The sequence below is a fragment of the Poecilia reticulata genome, chromosome 11 (genome assembly GCF_904066995.2).
Source record: "Poecilia reticulata chromosome 11, P_reticulata-male-v2, whole genome shotgun sequence".
NCBI lineage: Eukaryota > Metazoa > Chordata > Actinopteri > Cyprinodontiformes > Poeciliidae > Poecilia > Poecilia reticulata.
This window is the reverse complement of record NC_088840.1, coordinates 12,669,047-12,687,271: the sequence shown is the minus strand read 5'-3', so window position 1 is coordinate 12,687,271 and position 18,225 is coordinate 12,669,047. Positions and strand designations below refer to the sequence as shown.

General features: G+C 39.0%; 1 protein-coding gene across 6 annotated transcripts in view; it reads right to left on the bottom strand.

The window, feature by feature from the left end:
• Positions 1–18,225, bottom strand: part of elmo1 (engulfment and cell motility 1 (ced-12 homolog, C. elegans)) — a 98,398-nt gene that overhangs the window by 57,523 nt on the left and 22,650 nt on the right. For 5 of the 6 annotated variants that reach the window (XM_008421812.3, XM_008421815.3, XM_008421816.3 and 2 more), the window contains exon 2: positions 140–296. In XM_008421812.3, the coding sequence (XP_008420034.1) occupies positions 140–217 (78 nt within the window). In that variant the 5' untranslated portion in view covers positions 218–296. Of the gene's footprint in view, positions 1–139; positions 297–11,662; positions 11,811–18,225 lie in introns of those variants that run through there. The other variant, XM_008421813.3, reaches the window with a different exon arrangement.

The window sequence follows — 18,225 nt, the reverse complement described above, 5'->3', positions numbered from 1 at the left end:
AAATCTGATTATTGTGCACCAGTGTGTTCACACTAAATATGTACTCTGTATACAGTGTTAACAAATCGTCAGCTGTTTAACTGTAGGGATGTGTGGATGGAACAGATAAAGAATGGCAGTGTTTTTATAAGACACCCACCTGGTCTATCTCCATGAGCTTCGGGAAGGCCCCGGGCCACTCGATGGCCACCTTGACGATGTCTGCCGGCGGCGGCATGGCTGCCCGGAGAGTGCTTGGCGCGAGTCTCGCTGCCTCACACCACTGTCAAACAACTCTAGAGGCGGCTCATCCAAATCTGCAAACAGAAAGAGCAGCACGTTGGTCCAGAGGTACATGGTTACGCAAGACACGGTTCAAAGACTTTTCTTTGAGCAGTGAGGAATTGCAGACATCTCTGCTGGCAGCGTCTTACTGCGGGGATGTTCTGTCATCAGTATTACAGGTTCAAACAGTTGGCAACATAATGAAGATTCAAAATTAACCTGACATTAACAGAAAATAAAAAACACTTTAAAGTTGGACACAATTGGGTTGCAAGCAGGAAAATCTAAACTAGGTTTGAAATGGACAGAACAGGAACCACCAATAAACCTTTGACATCAAACCTATTAGAAATGTATGGATCATGTGTAAAAGCTCTGTGCTAGGAAACCCGACAATTTAAATTAAATCCACCTGATATTAAGAATGGGTGACAAAAATGAACTAGAAGCTTGGTAATAGATGCAAAGTGTTTAGTCTATGAACAGTCCAATATAACTTTATTAAATATTAAATAACTATAACTTTTATTTAAATATTAGTAGAGATCTGAATTTGTGCGTGTATGTATGTATTTTGAGCCTGTATGCTGTATTATCAGTCCATTTACCCTGAAAAACAACAGTTTAAACAGATTTAAATAAACAAATGCATTTCAATCTCATTGCCCATTATGACAACCTGAAGATGACAGTAATTTTTCTTTGATATGTGAAAGTGTATAGAGTGCAATCAAAGGCTTTGCATAAAAAGGATTTCCTGAACAAAAGAAAAAAAAAAAGAAGAAAACCCTGCAAACTGAAATTGGACAACTGTTTTTTGGTTTTGTCTTGTTTTTTTTTAACCACAGATTGGTGTTACAGTACATAAAAGGTGATGACCACAAGTCAAAGTGTGAACACACTCCAAATCAACACGTTTACTCGAAAACAATGACGCGCTCACTGGATTCAAACTCAAAGCCAGCTGAAAGCCTCTCTCTGCTCCTGAAGGTAATAAATGCACACCACAGCGCTGAACTCATAATCCAGGGTTCCTCCTACCTGAATTTGGACTCTTGAGAGGGCATAAAGAAGCACGATATGTGAGGGAGGCGCCAGCAACCAGACTGACCTGAAAAACCCAGTGGATTTCCAAGATAAGCCAGTTAGAGGACCAGTGGCGAACCCCCCCCCCCCAAAAAAAACAGCCAAATCACAGCCACTCTGAAGCACACAAGTGGGGCTTTGTGCATGCGTGTGTGTGTGTGTGTGGGTGTGTTTGTGTGCAGGGGGAGATCTAATGAAACCTACTGCTGCTCACAGCTATAAAGTGGAAAAGTGGAAGTTTCATACAGCATATGCCATCAATTATTTATTATTTATCCCTGTCTGGAAAGCTCGGAACATCCAAGTTTCGGATGAAGAACTTGCTTTACTGTTTTTTTTTTTTTTCTTTTAAATCTTAATCCATAATGCATAAAAACTGTCTGGAACAAATTCCTAGGGGGGCATCATTGAGCAGAACATTTTGAATGTTGATGTATAAAATCCTGTATGCATGGTTATGCACAGAATGTGTGTCCATTCATCACTCACACAAAACAGAGAAAACCCTCTGCACCCAAAGTCACAACGCAACCAAACAAAACACACGGCCCTTTGTAAATATACAATAATTCAAAAGAGAGTATACATAATAATAGTTCCCTAGCTTTGTGTGTGAGTCACCCCATAATAATCCACATAACCTTAATTCAAGAGGCCGTCGTCATGGCAGCTGCTGCATCAATAGCTTGAGCTTTCGGTGCGATTTTCTTTTCTAAAAACGGGTGACATACTCAAGTCACATCGGCCACTCAAGTCTCACCACAGAGATATGAATGAGTTGAACTCATTCGACAGCAGGCTGGCTCTTTAATATGTGTTAAATGCTTCCGGAGACTCTGAAATTACGCTCAGCGGATGGAAGATTTGAAAGATTGCCTTTTTATTTTCCACTATGAACTTGTGCTGAAATAAATAATGCTTAATGGCAAATGCCAAGGCGCTGGACTGCAGCCACATGATGAAAACAAACAGCTAAATAATGAAAATTATCATCTGGGACTAAAAGTCTTGGATTGGCCGTGCCAAAAGTCCAGTTTAAGATAATGTGGCTGAAATAAATCAATTCTGAAGTGGAGCTTCATTAGCATAAACAGATGTTACATTTTTTGTTGTGGCTACTTTATAACATAGGGTAAGGTTGATTTTTAGACAGACTTTTTGCCAGCCAACAAATGAGGACGTAATCTGAAATATTTTTTTACGTTTACTTGTGCTTTTTTTGTAACCCTGTTAAAAAAAACAACAAACAAATAAGTTACGAAAAGCTAAAACAGAAGAGAAAGTAAAGGAATACATAACTTTTCACAGTACTGTACATCCTGAGGTACTGTACATATGCACTCAGCATGTGTGATTTGCTTACTCATCTTCGGCAGATGAAAACATGTTAGTCATCGACACGCAGACGTCTGTGTCAGGACAGAGTAAAGACAAAGAGACGGTGGCTGAAAGCCAACCTCTGTCACAGCCTGCCGAGACTTAAGCTACATGTTTAGCAGCAGAGTTGGTCTGATGGTCTGATGCTTGGGCCACCACTACGGCTCGCACCGAAATGAATCGACTGCTAGGAATCACTGTTCGGGATGGTAAGGCATTTGAGAAGATTGTATCTCTTAACAGCGACTGGACAAGTTGGAAATTTCTGGAGAAACACTTTTCTGCTCCCCCCACTGTCCCCCCAGGCCAAGTTGTGTCTCCTGTATTGTATGAATGGAAAATTAGGTATAGAATGCAACACATTTTGCTTCAGCACAACTACATGTTATGTTGAAGATGGTTAGCACTGCATGTTTTGATTTTTATGAAAACAAATAAAAAGCAAAGGAAACCTTTTTACAGAAAGAAAAATGTCTACAAAGCTATAGTTGAACAACTGTAGCTTCTGCATTCATCTGGACTAAATGATGGGTTGTAAATTGATTTTGCAGCAACGTTTCACGTTCTCAGCCAGCATTAGAGGAAACACGGCATTGTTACATTTTAAGAATGAACCAGTTTTGGTTTCTTAATCCCGTTAAAACTTAACAAGGAACACAAAATAGGTTTTTACTACCCAATAAGCAATTAAAGTAAAACCCCAAAAAATATCCAGCCCCAGAGATTTACAGGAGTTTCCATGTGGCGTCTCCTTCAATATATTAATGTAGCTGCAATTTGCAAGGATAAGTTATGGAATAATTAACGAATTGAAGATTTTCACACAGCTATCACAGCACAATAGCATTTCTACGTGTTAGTGGTTATCTATGGCAAGAGTCACTTATACACTACATAGTTTCTTACTATTTGCCAACACTGTACATGCCGGCATGAACTGGTTACCACTAAAAAGGTATAGCAAGATTTTACAGAGTTGGGTTTCTCATACCAGCCCATCTCATCAATAATCACATCAATTTAAAATCACTTAAATCCTTTATCATTCCCATTTTAATACTCGTATTGAACTTCAATATGTCATCGCTTTTAGATAAGGAAATGCACCGAGTTGCTGCAATATGATTCACAGCTAGTTGTCAGATAAACAGTCATTGCATGGAGACAAAAGTAGCAATATTCATCTCTGTGAAGGTAATTCAGATTATCTGCTGAGCAGGCTGGTCACCTGAGCAGATTGCCCAATAAACTAAATCAGCTCGTTATCCTGAGTAGAATGACAAATAGATATCATGTTCTGTGCAACAAGATCTTAACTACAAACCAATAAATTAAGTTGGTCTGTGTTCTTTTGTGTTTAAGTCAGTTTATCAAGCTTAAAATAACAACACACACGTTACAAATGTGATTATTATTCATATAATAGTCACCAGTAGTAACAGTGCTTTTTTTCCCTTCTTATAAAAGAAGTAGAACCAAGCAACTTTATTAAGTACTGTGAGGACTACATGCTATGTACTTTAACTTTTACAGCAAAAACAACAGAGATCCCAGATTTCTAAGAGAGTATTTTGCCCACCACAACATCACTGAGTACATCTTGTCCTCTATATGCAACCACAAAAAGTCAAGTTCTCACCGAGTCCCTCTAATGGAGGGAAACTCTGTCTGCGCACTCAGTAGTTCTCATGTGGATGACGACCGTCGGTACGAATGCAAAACTAAAACCGGAGACCATGTATATACACAAATTGTTATTTTTTAAATGACATTTTTGAAGATGAAAAAAAAAGTAATCTGTTTAAAGAGAAACACTTGATGTCTTGTGGTTATTTACTGATAAACAGCATTGACTGAAAATAAGACATTATCAAAAGATGCAAGGTCATTGTTTCTATATCAGAGAAAAATATTTTCACCCGCAGAGCTATAGTTTTTTTTATTTTTTATTCTCTGCAATGCATTGTGGGTAGATGCATAAACCGTCGAGAACGACCGCGCTGTCTGCGGCACGGAAATAAACGTGACTTCTTTTTGTACTTTTCTGTTTGAACCAGAAAACAACGTACATTGCAGTAAAACAACAAATATATGGATGTGCAGCATTATGGGTTTTTTTTAGTTTCTTCATCTTTTTTTTCCGTTTAATTGCAAAGGCAGACCTTTTCAACTGTCATTTAAACACCGGTGGGTCTGCTCGGATCTAATCGAAATTGATCATTTGCATGCAACCGATGAGGGAAGGTTTGCTAGTCTGTTCTCTCCAAAATAAGAGGCTCTCCACCCGACAAGAGTACTGCATTGCAGCCCGAAGGCTGGCTCCAATAAAAACACTGAGGTTATGCTTTGTGTGTATGAGTATATTATTTCAAGCATCTTGTCATCTAACAGTGACTTCAGATGATGCAAACATGGTTACCCTCTGGGATTATTGCCTGGAAAGACACACAAAACATGCAGGAACACGCACACACACACGCACACACACGCACACACACGCCTCAATGCTGGCAGTCGAGGCACATCTCTTTAAAAAACAGGCTTAAATCTAATTTAGAGACAAAGCGGTGAGACGCACCGCCACACCATGAGCAGCTTTACAAGAAAGCCTCATCTGATTAACATGTTTTTTTTTTTCCTCCCCTCTACCGCTCTTGAAAACAACTTCAAAGCAACAAGGTTCAGGATTTTGTTGGGGTTTTTTTACCGTGTATTTACAGGCCTACGGATCTGTGTGTCAATTCCCATTGTGTCGCTGCGACGTCTTATCACAGCCGCTTTATTGTAAATGGAGGTTTGATGCTGAGCCATCTGCTGTCAGAGCTCATCACGTCAGAGCAGGTTGATTTATTCCAACCTCGTTTGGTCGACTCTGAACTAGCGAAAATTTATTTTCTGCTCCGCCGGAAGGTCAAAACAAACAAACAAACAAAAAAAAAGGTCCCGGAGAGAAACCTCTCCCTGTTTTTATTTGCTGCAGAGAACTCTGGCTGTCAGGAGTCGGCTCAACTTCCCTGCACCCATTTGTCCATTGATTTTGTTTTCTCACGTTTGACGAGTGCTCCTCTGGATTTCTCACCATGCAGAATATTTTAAGTGTTTATTTAGATTAATGTGAAATGTTACACCCAACCAGAACTTTCCGATTTTCAGCAAATCAAAAAATATTTAAAAAGTGATTTGAAAACAGCTGTAAAAACTGTGACTGGATCAGGAGGTTCAAAGCATAAGCATCAATAAATAGTGCAGTGAAAGGGAAAGAGCAAAAGGAAGAGCAGATGCGAGATGACCACAGATTGGTTGGGCAGAGCTTGGTTTCCCCTTAATAATTCATGCAGTGTTATGTGAGGGTCACCTCATCTGCAGAGGGGGGAGAGAAGGAAAGAAAAATAAATAAATAAAGAGAGGACAAGGCTGAGAAACTCAAAGAAACATGAGAGGAAATGGAAGGAGGAAGGAAGTGAGAGGTAAGAAAGCCTGAAGGCGGCAGATGCTGATAGAAGACGGTAGAACAACAAATGGCTGCGATGCAAGAGGTGGAAATGCAGCAAATAATACCGCAAAACAAAAACACACAAATAAAAATGAGCATGAAAACAGAACACCAACATTAATGGTGGTAAAAGCTAGAATGCGTATTTTGGATATCAAAACTTGATTTGATATCCAAATCAACTTGAAATCTTTCATATTATACAACAGAGAAAATGTGTGAGAGCTGCCAATTTATCCAGTGATCTTTGAAGCCGTGATGCTGCGAGGGAACGTGAGATAGCAGTTTGACCTTTCACCCCAACCGCCTCTTGGCCTTGATGAAGAACCGAAAGACTCAGCTAACAGGCATTTATTAAGTGTCATCCTTTTCTTTTTTCCCATGCACCATGCAGATTATGTCAGTGCTGAAATTATAGGTGACCTGAGGTTGACCTGCGAAATTTCTCTGACATTTAAGCTGCCATGGTCTGAGAGACCAGATGCTGGCAAAACCACTGATTTCTGACTTCAATACTGTCTCCATCAAAAACTCAAGGGTTTGTTTTAACTACACAGTAGAATATATTTTAAAAAAAAAACAGTATAATAAACTGTTAAACTGTCTTAAGTTCTGTTTACATGTTAATCCCCAATTTAAAAAACAAAGACATTTATATGTTCAGTATCAATATATATTTTTAAATGATACAAGGTGTAGATAAGTATTGACACATTTTAGTCCATTTCTAAGTGCCTAACTTTTCTAAATTAGGTTTAAACCAGATTAAAAGCAACAGATTTAAAATTTAAATAAAAATAAATTGCATGTTTTCATAGAAGTGTAACATTTTCACGGGTTTTACTAATTCATTAAAAGTACCAATTTTTTAAAAAGCTTAACCTGCCCATTCGGATTTTGTCCGATACCAATTTTTATTTATTTATTTTGTTTATTTTGTTGTCTGAAATGTTGCTCATTATAGCAAGAAAGTTGTTGAGTTGGCAACAGCGGGGTCACTATTGTTTATTGTAAATGTGCAGACATGACTTGGTGGGCCGGTCTGTCAGTCAAACCTCTCTCACCGGAGAGCAAAAGTGGACAGTGATCAATTCTTAGATCTTTGCCAAGCTAGATAAGATCGATGGATAAGATTGGCTTCATATGTAAAAATCGGCCGATCACCGATCTCCCAAAATGAAGGAAATCGGCACCGATAAATTGGCCGGTCGATAAATCGGTGCACCCCTAATTAAAAGCCCTCCAATACATACCCTTAATTTTAGTTAAAAAAACAAAAAACAAAAAAAAAAACAGTTCAGTTGTGAAATCATACTGCACATTAAAAAAGTATAAAATTTACACAGAAGTTTTATACTTTAAGTACTCTAGTTTCAAAGGTAACACAGCCTAAAGGCTATTCTTACTGCTTGAGTTTGCTACATTAATATCATTATGATTCTGCTGTTTATGACAACTACACATAAAAGCATCAGAAAACATAGCTGTCTAATGCAGTCTATTTAATAAAGGTTTGTTTTCTTTTTCTTTTTCTTTTTCTGAACAAACACCGTTGATGTTCACGTTGGCCACAGTATCTCTGTTTTTGAGCTGGGTAGGTTTCAAAAGAGTGCCCTCTAGCTCTGCATCTGATGCCTCTACAAGGGCCCGGCTTGCTGCAGGGCTCTGGGCTTGTTTGCTCCATCCTTTATGTGCAAACTGAGACAAAAGGTCACAGACTCTGTGCACGAGGGCTGAGAGCTGCACTCGCTTTGATCTTGACACCTTACAACATCTGCACACACACATTACACACACAGGGTGATTATGTTGCACTTTGTGTGTTTGTATAACACACCCTTTGGCTCCTGTATGACAGAACAAAGGTTTTGCAACGTGTTGTTATAATTTTGATTCTAGATGAGCAAGAGTGGTTATTACTTGAGCCAGAAGAGGCCTAAACAGTTTTGTGGTCTTACTCAAAAGCAATACAAAGTTATTTTGCTTTCCTCATCGTGGCATAAAATTACATTAAAAATGACCTAAATGAAGAAACGGTTCTATAAAAACACAAAATTCATTCCATCGTTTGACAGCATGCATCGCCAATGCAGTCTGTATCTCGCATGCAGACAAATCTAAAGATGGGTATCTTTAGATTTTGGCCCTCTCTTCATTGTAAGCCTACAGACGCACGCTCTGGTTTTGCTTTCTGATTGCATTTTAAGATTCGCTGCTGCACTTGAGATTACTGTCCTTTTGCAGGGCCCAGTTTCTGCAGATTCAATTGTCAGGCAGATGGCCTCAAGCTTATTAAAGCTTCTCTATTCACAAACAAGCACAGAAAGATATTATACAACTGTTCAAAAGAAACGCTTTCAAGAAACGTTGTAGTTTATCCAGATGCTACTTTGAATGTTTTCTTTCATAAAACTTTCTTCAAACAAATTATGTTTTTTTTTCTTTTATTATTATTTTTTAAGTAATTACCGTACTATGTGAGGTCTAAAAAGTCTTCGATCCTAAATTAGGGTTAGACTGTGGGTTTTGATGTCTTTGATGTTCTTGATGTTTTTTTTTTAAATCTCTTTAATGTTTTTATCTTTACTTTTTAATTTCTTTTTATTTCTCCGTTTTAATGCTTTCTTAAAATCTCTTTCCCTCTCTCACTGTTTATTCAATGTCACATGCCGTTTTTATTTTAATTATGTGAAGCATTTTGAAATGCCTTGCTGCTGAAATGTGCTATACAAATAAAATCTGATTGATTGATTGATTGATTGGATGCAACTCTGTTTTGGCGGTTTCTCTGCAGATTACACAACCTGACCTCTGGGTGAACTTGCTCGAACATCCACTCTTGAGATTGTTGGTAATTATATCCAATGGATTTTTTTTTTTGTTATTCTCAGGAATTACATCTTTCACTACAGAATTCACTAAGACTGTTAGCACATGTTTTTAACCCTTTCTATACCGAAGACGTTGGCAGTGACTTTAGAGAAGCACCAGTTGCCTCTTCAAGGTCGTTATTGATGTGTTACCTCCTTGCTAACACACACCTGAAGTCGTGCAGGGCTGCTAACAGCTGCAGCTTCTGCTTACATGAATCAGCTCACACTTCTTGACTAGTTAATCAAGTTCATTAGTCTATCCTCACCTTGCTGCTACTTCACTCCTAATCCTGGAGAAATGTTTGACTCTCACACCCCTCCCCCCACCCCCCACCACACACACACACACACACACACACACACACACACACACACAAACACCCAGCAGCTGAATTTAGCTACATAAATAATGACTGAATCAAAGAGATGGCGCCGACTCTGAATGTTTAGGGCTTGGACACTTCCGATATTTAAAAATATACAGTAACTATCTACGATATTTAAGGACACATGTTTTAAATTTATACATAGATGGATTCATCAGCGTTCAAAACAAGGAAGGACTTGTCACAAGGCCTGCAGTCAGAAAAAATCCCCCGAAACAAGCGATGACGTCAAAAGATCTCCCACAACATAGTAACTGTAGTAACGTTGTGTGGCAGCATAGAGCAAAGATACATTTGACCACATTCATCACGGTCAGGATAAATGAAGTTTATCACAACTGGCAGCGGGTTTTAAAGTTAGCACTCAGTTGCTCTGCATCACCTTCTGAGATATTTTATCTTAAAAAAAAAAGCACAACATGCACAGTAGGTGTTTGCTATGTGCTGTGAGCAAAAAAAGAAAAAAATTTTAGAGGTGGAGGTTTTTTTAGATTGTTACAGGAAGCGAGGAGAAACAAGGAAGGCTAGCTTGAAAACAGAAAATTGCTTTTGTTCCCACTCTCAATTGGGGGTTGGCAGCCGTTATATTTGCTTTTTCATCAAAAAAAAAAGAATAAAAATCTCCTTGTGATAAGATTTGTGATTTATTTTGATAACAATTAACCAGTTCTTACCATTTGTGAACCACAACAAATTATTTTGGTTAGTGGGCTTGTGACTGTATGTCACTGTATAAAACTGCTGATGTGAAAAAATGTTCAGTGTTTGTCACCCATCCTGTCTGAACATCTGGGATTTGATATTTTTGCAAAAATATTCATGCAAAAGCAGAGCAGAGAGCTAAGAGTAAAAAAAAACGCAGCTGCTTTAAAAAGTAAAATAAATTAGTTAGCATTTAAATAAATAATGGGGTATTGTCTTTCCTACTTGGTTCAAAGCTGTAGCTCTTCATTGCTAACATTTACAATAAAAAGAATGGGGGGAAAAGGATCAGCAGAAAGAGCTATAAATGCAGACAGAAGACAAAGGGGGAAAAAGGTGAAGTCTGGGGTCGTACTTTAAGAGTGTGGCGTTCAACCAAAGGAGGAAGTGCAATCCTCCGAGACAAAAACATACGACTGCCAACAGTTTAAAAAATACTGGAGCTCGACTAGTTCCTCTTAAATAACATTGTAGCGGATGGGTTACATCTTCAAATGTTTGGCGGTCAAACAAGAAAAGACGACAACATCTTGGTGACTCTTGCCGCCGGGTCTCTGTCAGAAACCAAACCCAAATGACACAACACCACTGCAGCCAGGATATCCTGTCAAACGACTCTTCCACCAGCAGGTAGCAACTCCAGCAACGCAGTCAGTGGAGCACTTGCTAAAGTCTCGATCATAGGAGGTGACATAAAGCAGCTGTGGTGCTCCTCAGCGGGCAACACGCCAGGCGGAGTCTACGGTATACCTCTGACAGAGGTAAGGTGAAAGAGAGGCAGAACGACAGAACAAGGTACGAGCAAACCCAAAGCGCGCCGATGTGATCAGGGAAAGCAAGCAGATTGAGGTAAACAAGTGAGTCAGAATCAATTAAAGGTCCTTGGATGACGTTCTGCAAAACCCCGTTAATCACAACATTGGAAGCTATAAAAAATAAGAGGTAGGAAAAAGAGACTACACTTGCCAAAAGTAGGAAAAAAAATGTAGGGCAAAAATAAGGCCTCACAGGAAAACATGCAATCCATAAAGAGCATTTGTGGGGATCCTCATATTGCCTAGTAATTACTTTCCAATAAGTAGGGCCTTTTTCTCCCAAACCACATTCAGAGTGTTTCCGTCCTTCAAATCATGATACCTCAAAAGCTCAAACCTCTAAAATGTCATGTCTCTTTGATACAAATGGCTTCTGCACTTGAAACAAATAAAACTTATGCACTAGGTCAGTCAAAGAGCACATAAACTGCACTTATAGATTATAGCTGCTCCAGAATATGCCTCTAAAGGTAACGTTTGTTTCCAACGATAGCACCGTTGAAGAAAGTAGATCAAACACAACCACCACACCCTGAGGCCTACTGCATCCTGTGTCGCGTGAAGAAAACACACAGCAAAGATGTGAAAACTTACCCCCCCCCCCCCAAAAAAAAACAAACTTGACAACTAACAGGACGGCGAGTCTTCCTAAATAAAAACACCAACCTGCTTCTCAAAGATGCGACGGCTTTGCGACAGAAAACAAAGAAAAGCTGCTTTCTCTAAGCAACTTCAGACGGACGGAGAGCTTTTTCAGCATCACAAGCCAAAGGCGAGAGCTCCACAACGGTCTGTGCAGCGCTTCGGGTAGAGGAAAAGAGCAACCCAGAGGGTTCTGAGAGACACAGAAGGAGGAAGTAGGCGTTTGTTGAGAAAGAGGAAACAGGTTTGTTGGTGAAAAGGCGGCAAAGTTTAAAGAAGAAGTGACATAAAGAAGACGCTGACAAAGTTCTTATTCACGTGTATTGATAAAGACCAACATCTCAAGAAAAAGGAGAGTGAAATTGAAATCCTTGCGAAATGTAATGCAAGTTTTTTTGTTTGTTTTTTGGTTGTTGTTTTTTTGCAAAACATGCCTTTCTAAGAAGATTTTGTTCATGCATTCAGTTGCATGAACTGAATGCATCCACCACACCAAAGGCTGAGAAGTTGAAAACTTTCTGGTTCAGATACATGGAGGAATTTTTCTGTCATAATCCAAGAGCACACATTTTCCACTCTGAAAGCAGGATTGCATGTCTTTTGTTCTCAAAACTGTGAATACTTTTGCTTTCAAAAGACATGAAATCCTGCTTTCAGACTGAAAATGCGTGCTCTTGGATGATGGCAGAAAAAAATTCCTCCATACAGATAGTTTCATTCCGTCACTGTGGTCACTTTTACTCTGAGTCAAAACTGACAGCCATTTCAGACTCAGCACCCAGCTATTCCTCTATGAACGGGACGCAGAAAACAACAACAAAAAAAAAACAGATGTTTACTCCACCCAGGATGAGGTCAGCTTTGGTTCCTGCAAGCCCCAAAAATGCAAACATTCAAGATATTTGCTTCCAACTTACATTCCCAGAGAGAATCTTTTCTTCGTCCACTCCAGCAACACCAGTAAAAACAAACAAGCCAGAGGAAGAAAATTATATCCCCTCTAAGGTTTTGAGTCAAGTGGGAAAAAATATGTGAAAGCAAACAGAGGGTAAAGAGTGTATGGCTGCAGTGCAGTTAGTAATTTAGGCAAAAGCAAACTTAAATGTTATTATGACCTTAGAAAATAAGGTTAGCTGCCCCGGCGCACAGTGAGACAACAGATTAACCACATTTATTTAAACAAGTTATATTTGCAGCAGCTGGGAAGCATGGTGATTACGTTATAAATGCTTGCTTAATTTTTTTGTGTAGATAACGTTCAGCCCAGGTTATTATGTTGTGAGAATCACTTTAAAGTCCAGACCACGGTAACAAAAACATTATGGAAAGTGGATATCCTCTGCTCCGTTTCACTTCTCGTCCACATGTAAACAGTGGAAAAATGTTCAAAAATGTTTCGTGAAATCACAGCCTTTTTGTTTAATTGTCTCGCTGTTATTTTGCAATTCAAGCATGAACCAGAAAGCTTTTTTTTTTTTTTACCCTCGTCGCACCAGAGACACGGGCTGAAAGGGTTTAAGCGTTGCAAGAAAAAAAAACGTACGAAAAAAAAGCGAAACTGTGGTAGTTTTGGATGATTCCTAGACAGAACTGTCTTGCTTTGTGTTAAGTTGTGCAAGTACTGACATGTGTCCCTTTTTTACATGCATTCTCATCTTCACAGAGGTATTCATTCCCAAATGGAGCAAATCTCAACAATGGTGCAGTCTTGGCCAAACGTCTTTGTTTTTCTTTTAAATATCCTGCCTTTTAGCACCTCTCCTCACTCTTGTTGTTTGCCTAAAAAAACAAAAAAAAAAACTATTTGCTAGTAAATTGATGTTCCAACCCTCTCAAAGCTGTCACCCACCCTGCTTTGAAACACAGTCAAACTCTAAATTACTGTGCTGAACTGCCTTAATCAGCCCCGTAAACACGTCACCTTGGCGTTAACGACTCACCACTTACTGGTGACTGGTACCTACACATGACTGATTCTGTCAACAAAGACCCTGAGCCTGTGAATTCAACCCAAGAGACCAGTGGATCATCTGCCTTAAAAGCCACATGACAGCATTGTGGCCGTAAAGCCATAATGCTTTCCCTTTGACCCCCCCCCTTTTAAGATGCTGACCACTCAGTTCGTCCACTTTCCACCAACTTACAAACATAGTGATTTTCTGGACTTAATGACAAATTTAAAAAGTCACATTCACTCAGTGACAAACACAAAATCAGAAACATTTCCCCACTCATCTGACTGAAAGCAAGATGGTGTTAATTGCCCATTCCGACATGTTGAAAGGGGGCTGGAAACAAACTCGCAACCTCTCAATAGAGTGAAGCAGCCCCTTTGGCTAGAAAGGAGTTCGACTGGCTTCTTTTCACACCTTCTCGGCTATGCTAATACCTCCCCTTTGATGGCTAGGAGATATACGAGCAGTTTGCGCCGCCCATCCCCTCCCCCACGTCCCCTCAGTTCCTCATGAAGGAGTCTCAAGCCCGACTTAAAAGTGTCACAGAACACAAACGGTCTCCATGTGTCTGGGATTTATTGCGAGTTACTCAGCCTCGTAGGTGTGCTGTGTGTCATAGCTTTGTTCATAATGGCTCATTATTTAACTGTGTAAAATAGTGTCACAGCACAAGGACTATTCATTAGTCATCGGAGCCTCGGTTAAATGGTGCCTTGTTTGTTTGTTTGCCGTCGTTTACTCCTGGAGGCTGAGTCAGGGTTTAGTTTTTTTTATGTTGTTGACGGTTTTTTTTTTCTACACAGTCCTCATCGCTGTTCAATAAGGTTGAAAAATGACCAGAATTGTCCATTTGGGATGCTGGTCATTTTTGGTCACTTATTATCCGTTTTTATGTGGTTTTTTTGTTGTTTTTTTTGTCTCCTTTAAAAAATTTTTTAAATTACCAGCAGGGATCTACAGGTGGAAATTAACACTTGGAGCTATAATCTGGTACAGCACATCTCTCTTCTTGGAGTTATATTGTGCATCGTCTTTGTTTTCAATAAATAAATAAATTGTAAAATTGTATTATTTGGTACTTGTGGCGTTTTGGTAATTTCATAAAGAAGTTTTTTGTAGGAAATCCAAGCAGATTATTTAATGTAGTTTACTTTACTCAAAGGCTACAGTGATGAAATGACACCCTAATCTCTTCAAGACCTAAGAAATGGGAATTTAACAAAGGGTTTGCAAAAACAAAAAACAAACATAATTCTGCATGGACACAGTGAGGATCAGCCGTATTTTCCGCCGATTAGGCAATGCAACTTGAAAAATAATTTCTCTCATATTGAGAGCACCTGAGCCTTAAACGTCGTCTGCATAACAACAACAAAACAATCCACTCTGCCTATTTATCGCCGCAAACCGGAAAATATGACCCGAGTAAGAACCAAAAATAATTATCTGCAATTTTTTGTTTGTCTCACTGACGAGAAGCCATTATCAGGGAGCCGTGGCTCTGCCTGCAGCCTGCATCATGACTGCTTGTTTGTAATGTTGGTATTTCAGGAATGCAAGCTTATGGTTGCACTCACCCCTAAATGGCTCTGGATGACGGTGGCAGCGTAGAGACGAAAACGTAAATGCGTGTCTGAGAAAACATGTCAAACAGAAACTGACGTCAGCCGGTTTATTGTGGGTTGGGTTCTGTAACTGCATTTTCCCAATTTATAAGTTTTATTTTTATTTTTTTTTAAACATGAAATGAATCAGTACATTTGCACAATTTGCTTAAATTACATGATTTCTGGGGAAGATATGAGCACAAAACCTCAGGGGATGATCTATTATTTAACATGCATTTAATTGTATTCCACTTAGGAGTTTTAACCTTTAATCATCGTTTCAGTAACATACACACATGACTGTAGTTCATATGGTAACTGCAAAAATATAGAAAAACAGAAGAAATGAGCCCTTTTTGTTTCCAAATTGTTCATTAATCTATACACATCTCCACTGAAATTCGCCACATATCACACTGCACTTCAAAGCAGGTCGGGCTACAAAACATTACAGCAACTGCATCCGACTCCATAATGGCTTGTTCATACAAAGTACATAAAAACAAATAATTTGGCAGTAAAAAAAATGCAGTGCTTCTGGGTCTCTCTGCAACAAGGACGAGACAATTAAATAATAAAAGAATATTAGACGAAAAACCAACTGGAATCAAATCCCAAAACATTTCTGTGACATTTGCCTCAGTGAAGCAGACAAAACTTCTCTCAGATCTTGTACATGTGAACAAATGTTAAAAACCATGAACCCTTTTTCTTTTCATTTCTCTGATTTTTGGCGCATGACATAAAATCCCAATAAATAAGTAGAAATTTGGTGCTGTAAAATGACAAATTGTGCAATTCTCCAAATTCTACCTTTCGTTTGACATTAACAGCCAGAGTGTGAAACGGAGAGCAAAGAGCCAGTAACAACAGACGCCAAACTGCTAGCTTCAGCACCTACTTAATTGGACCAAAACACTCCTGGGTGTATCATGCGGCATGAAATGTCAGGCACAGTGTTTTTACCAGAGTCTTGCTGGCCACTGTTTGTTTAAGTATCCTCCTGTTATCCTAAAATAATAACTGGAATGTGTTCACACGGGCTTGTGTGGTGGCAACATCCAACTTCTCTAACAGTGCAATTACCAGAAAACAGGTTTCATGAAAAAAAATGAGTCAACATTGCGCAAATGGAATAGACAAAATGCAAAACATCACCTTCCAGATGAGTCACTTTTTTTATAGATGCAATCCTTGATCTTTTAAATACCTAGTGGATGCCGTCACCGGGTGCTTTACACCTGCATTTCCTGGTTTTGCCATTTCAAAGGGAGTTAATTACCTGTAAATTACATGCTCACGGCTACAGTCAGCTTCACTTAGTTCAGTCACCCAGACATTTTCGTTTTCTTGATTCTGCGTCTGTAATACGAGGGAAAAGCTGAAAACTAATATGGAAATTATGCAAATGTCAAGGCAGAGGGAAATGATGGAAATCAATGTCTATGATTCACAGAGGGAGTCATTAATGTCAACGTACACTTACTAACATCAATTATAATCGCACCATCAAGTGAGCGAGCAAGATGGAAACATCAAACAGTACTTCCCCCGTTAAAAAAATATACTGTCATATCAATAATTATATTGCCTATTTGGTTGTATTTAAATGTATTGCATACATTTATGGTAAGATTTCTTTTAGAAAAAAGATGAAAACAACCAACTTTCTCATATCATACCTGTGATAAGTCATGTTTTATAATTACTTGGAGTTCAAATAATTGCTTTTCTTCTTTCAAAATAGATAAATTAGATCACGTTTTACTCGTTTAACTACTGTGTGAAAACCATAAAACTGTGCTTTTGCCAGCCTATCCCACCATGTTGCATTTGGTTTCACTGCAAATCTTCCGTCTGGAGCAGGAAAAACAATGTTGTATGCTGATGTGGTGAATAAAGCTTTCCTACTTTACTCTCACAATAAATAATAGAAACAATGTCCAGGGTTAGAGCTGAGACTGAGAAGTAAGGTTTGACCTATAAAGTCTAAACGAACAAATATTATTCGAGTAAACAGCTAGACAACTGGAGTGGTCAAATGCAACCATCTGGACAGATCCTAAAGCGTTTCTCATGAATGAACAATGTCCAACTGTGTCATTATCCATCTCTGATTCATTTCTGCGCAGGATCATTTCAGATGTCTTAAAAGCTTATAAAACATAATCCGCAACGTTGTACCAAAAGCGTACATTTAAATCCCCGTCCACTTCCAGCGCGCATAATTCAAGAGCATTGCGTAAGGTAACTATTATACGTGTTGTTTTTCCTCTATTCCCCTGCTAACAGAAAAACAATAGGCTCCGTTCAAACCCAATGTCGTTTCCTCTTTGGATGTAAAAATAACATGCCATCCTCCCACATTGCATAACTCAATATCAGTCAGCATCGAGGGCGGCAATGAGAGCTTTAAAACCAAAAAGAGGCATGCAATTAGGTGTTTACCCTGGAAGCCTTTTCGCAGTCGGTGTGGAAGAGGGAGAATGAGCGCGAGTGTGAAATAGTGGGAGAACCCACAGGGTTACTGAGTCACTGACGATGTGACCCTGTGCTCTCGGGGCCTTTTGGAAGCAGCATAATCAGGTCAAACACCCACTCTCTCTACAGTGTATTTCTGTCAAACAGGAGAATATAGTACGACTGACTTAGGGGAATGTTTGAATCAGTGGCCAAGAAAGTTGATCTGGAGCAGGAAGCTTTTATAACAAAGAAACACAAACACACACACAGAAGGCGAACGGAAAACTACGGAGTTTGATTTAGACATTTTCCAGGTGGAAAAAAGTAAATAAATAATGTGGAAAAAAAAAAAATCATCCAATCCGTATGACCATGTATCCATCCACTGGTCCATCATTCATCGGTTTGTCCAGTTTCCATTTACCCATCCTTCAGCTTTTATCCATTTCTTGTCCATCTCTATATCTATTCATTCATGTTTGTTCATCCATTATCCTCCATCCATTAATTACGTATCCGTCTAACCAGTCATTCATACATTTCTTTATCCATCCACCATCAA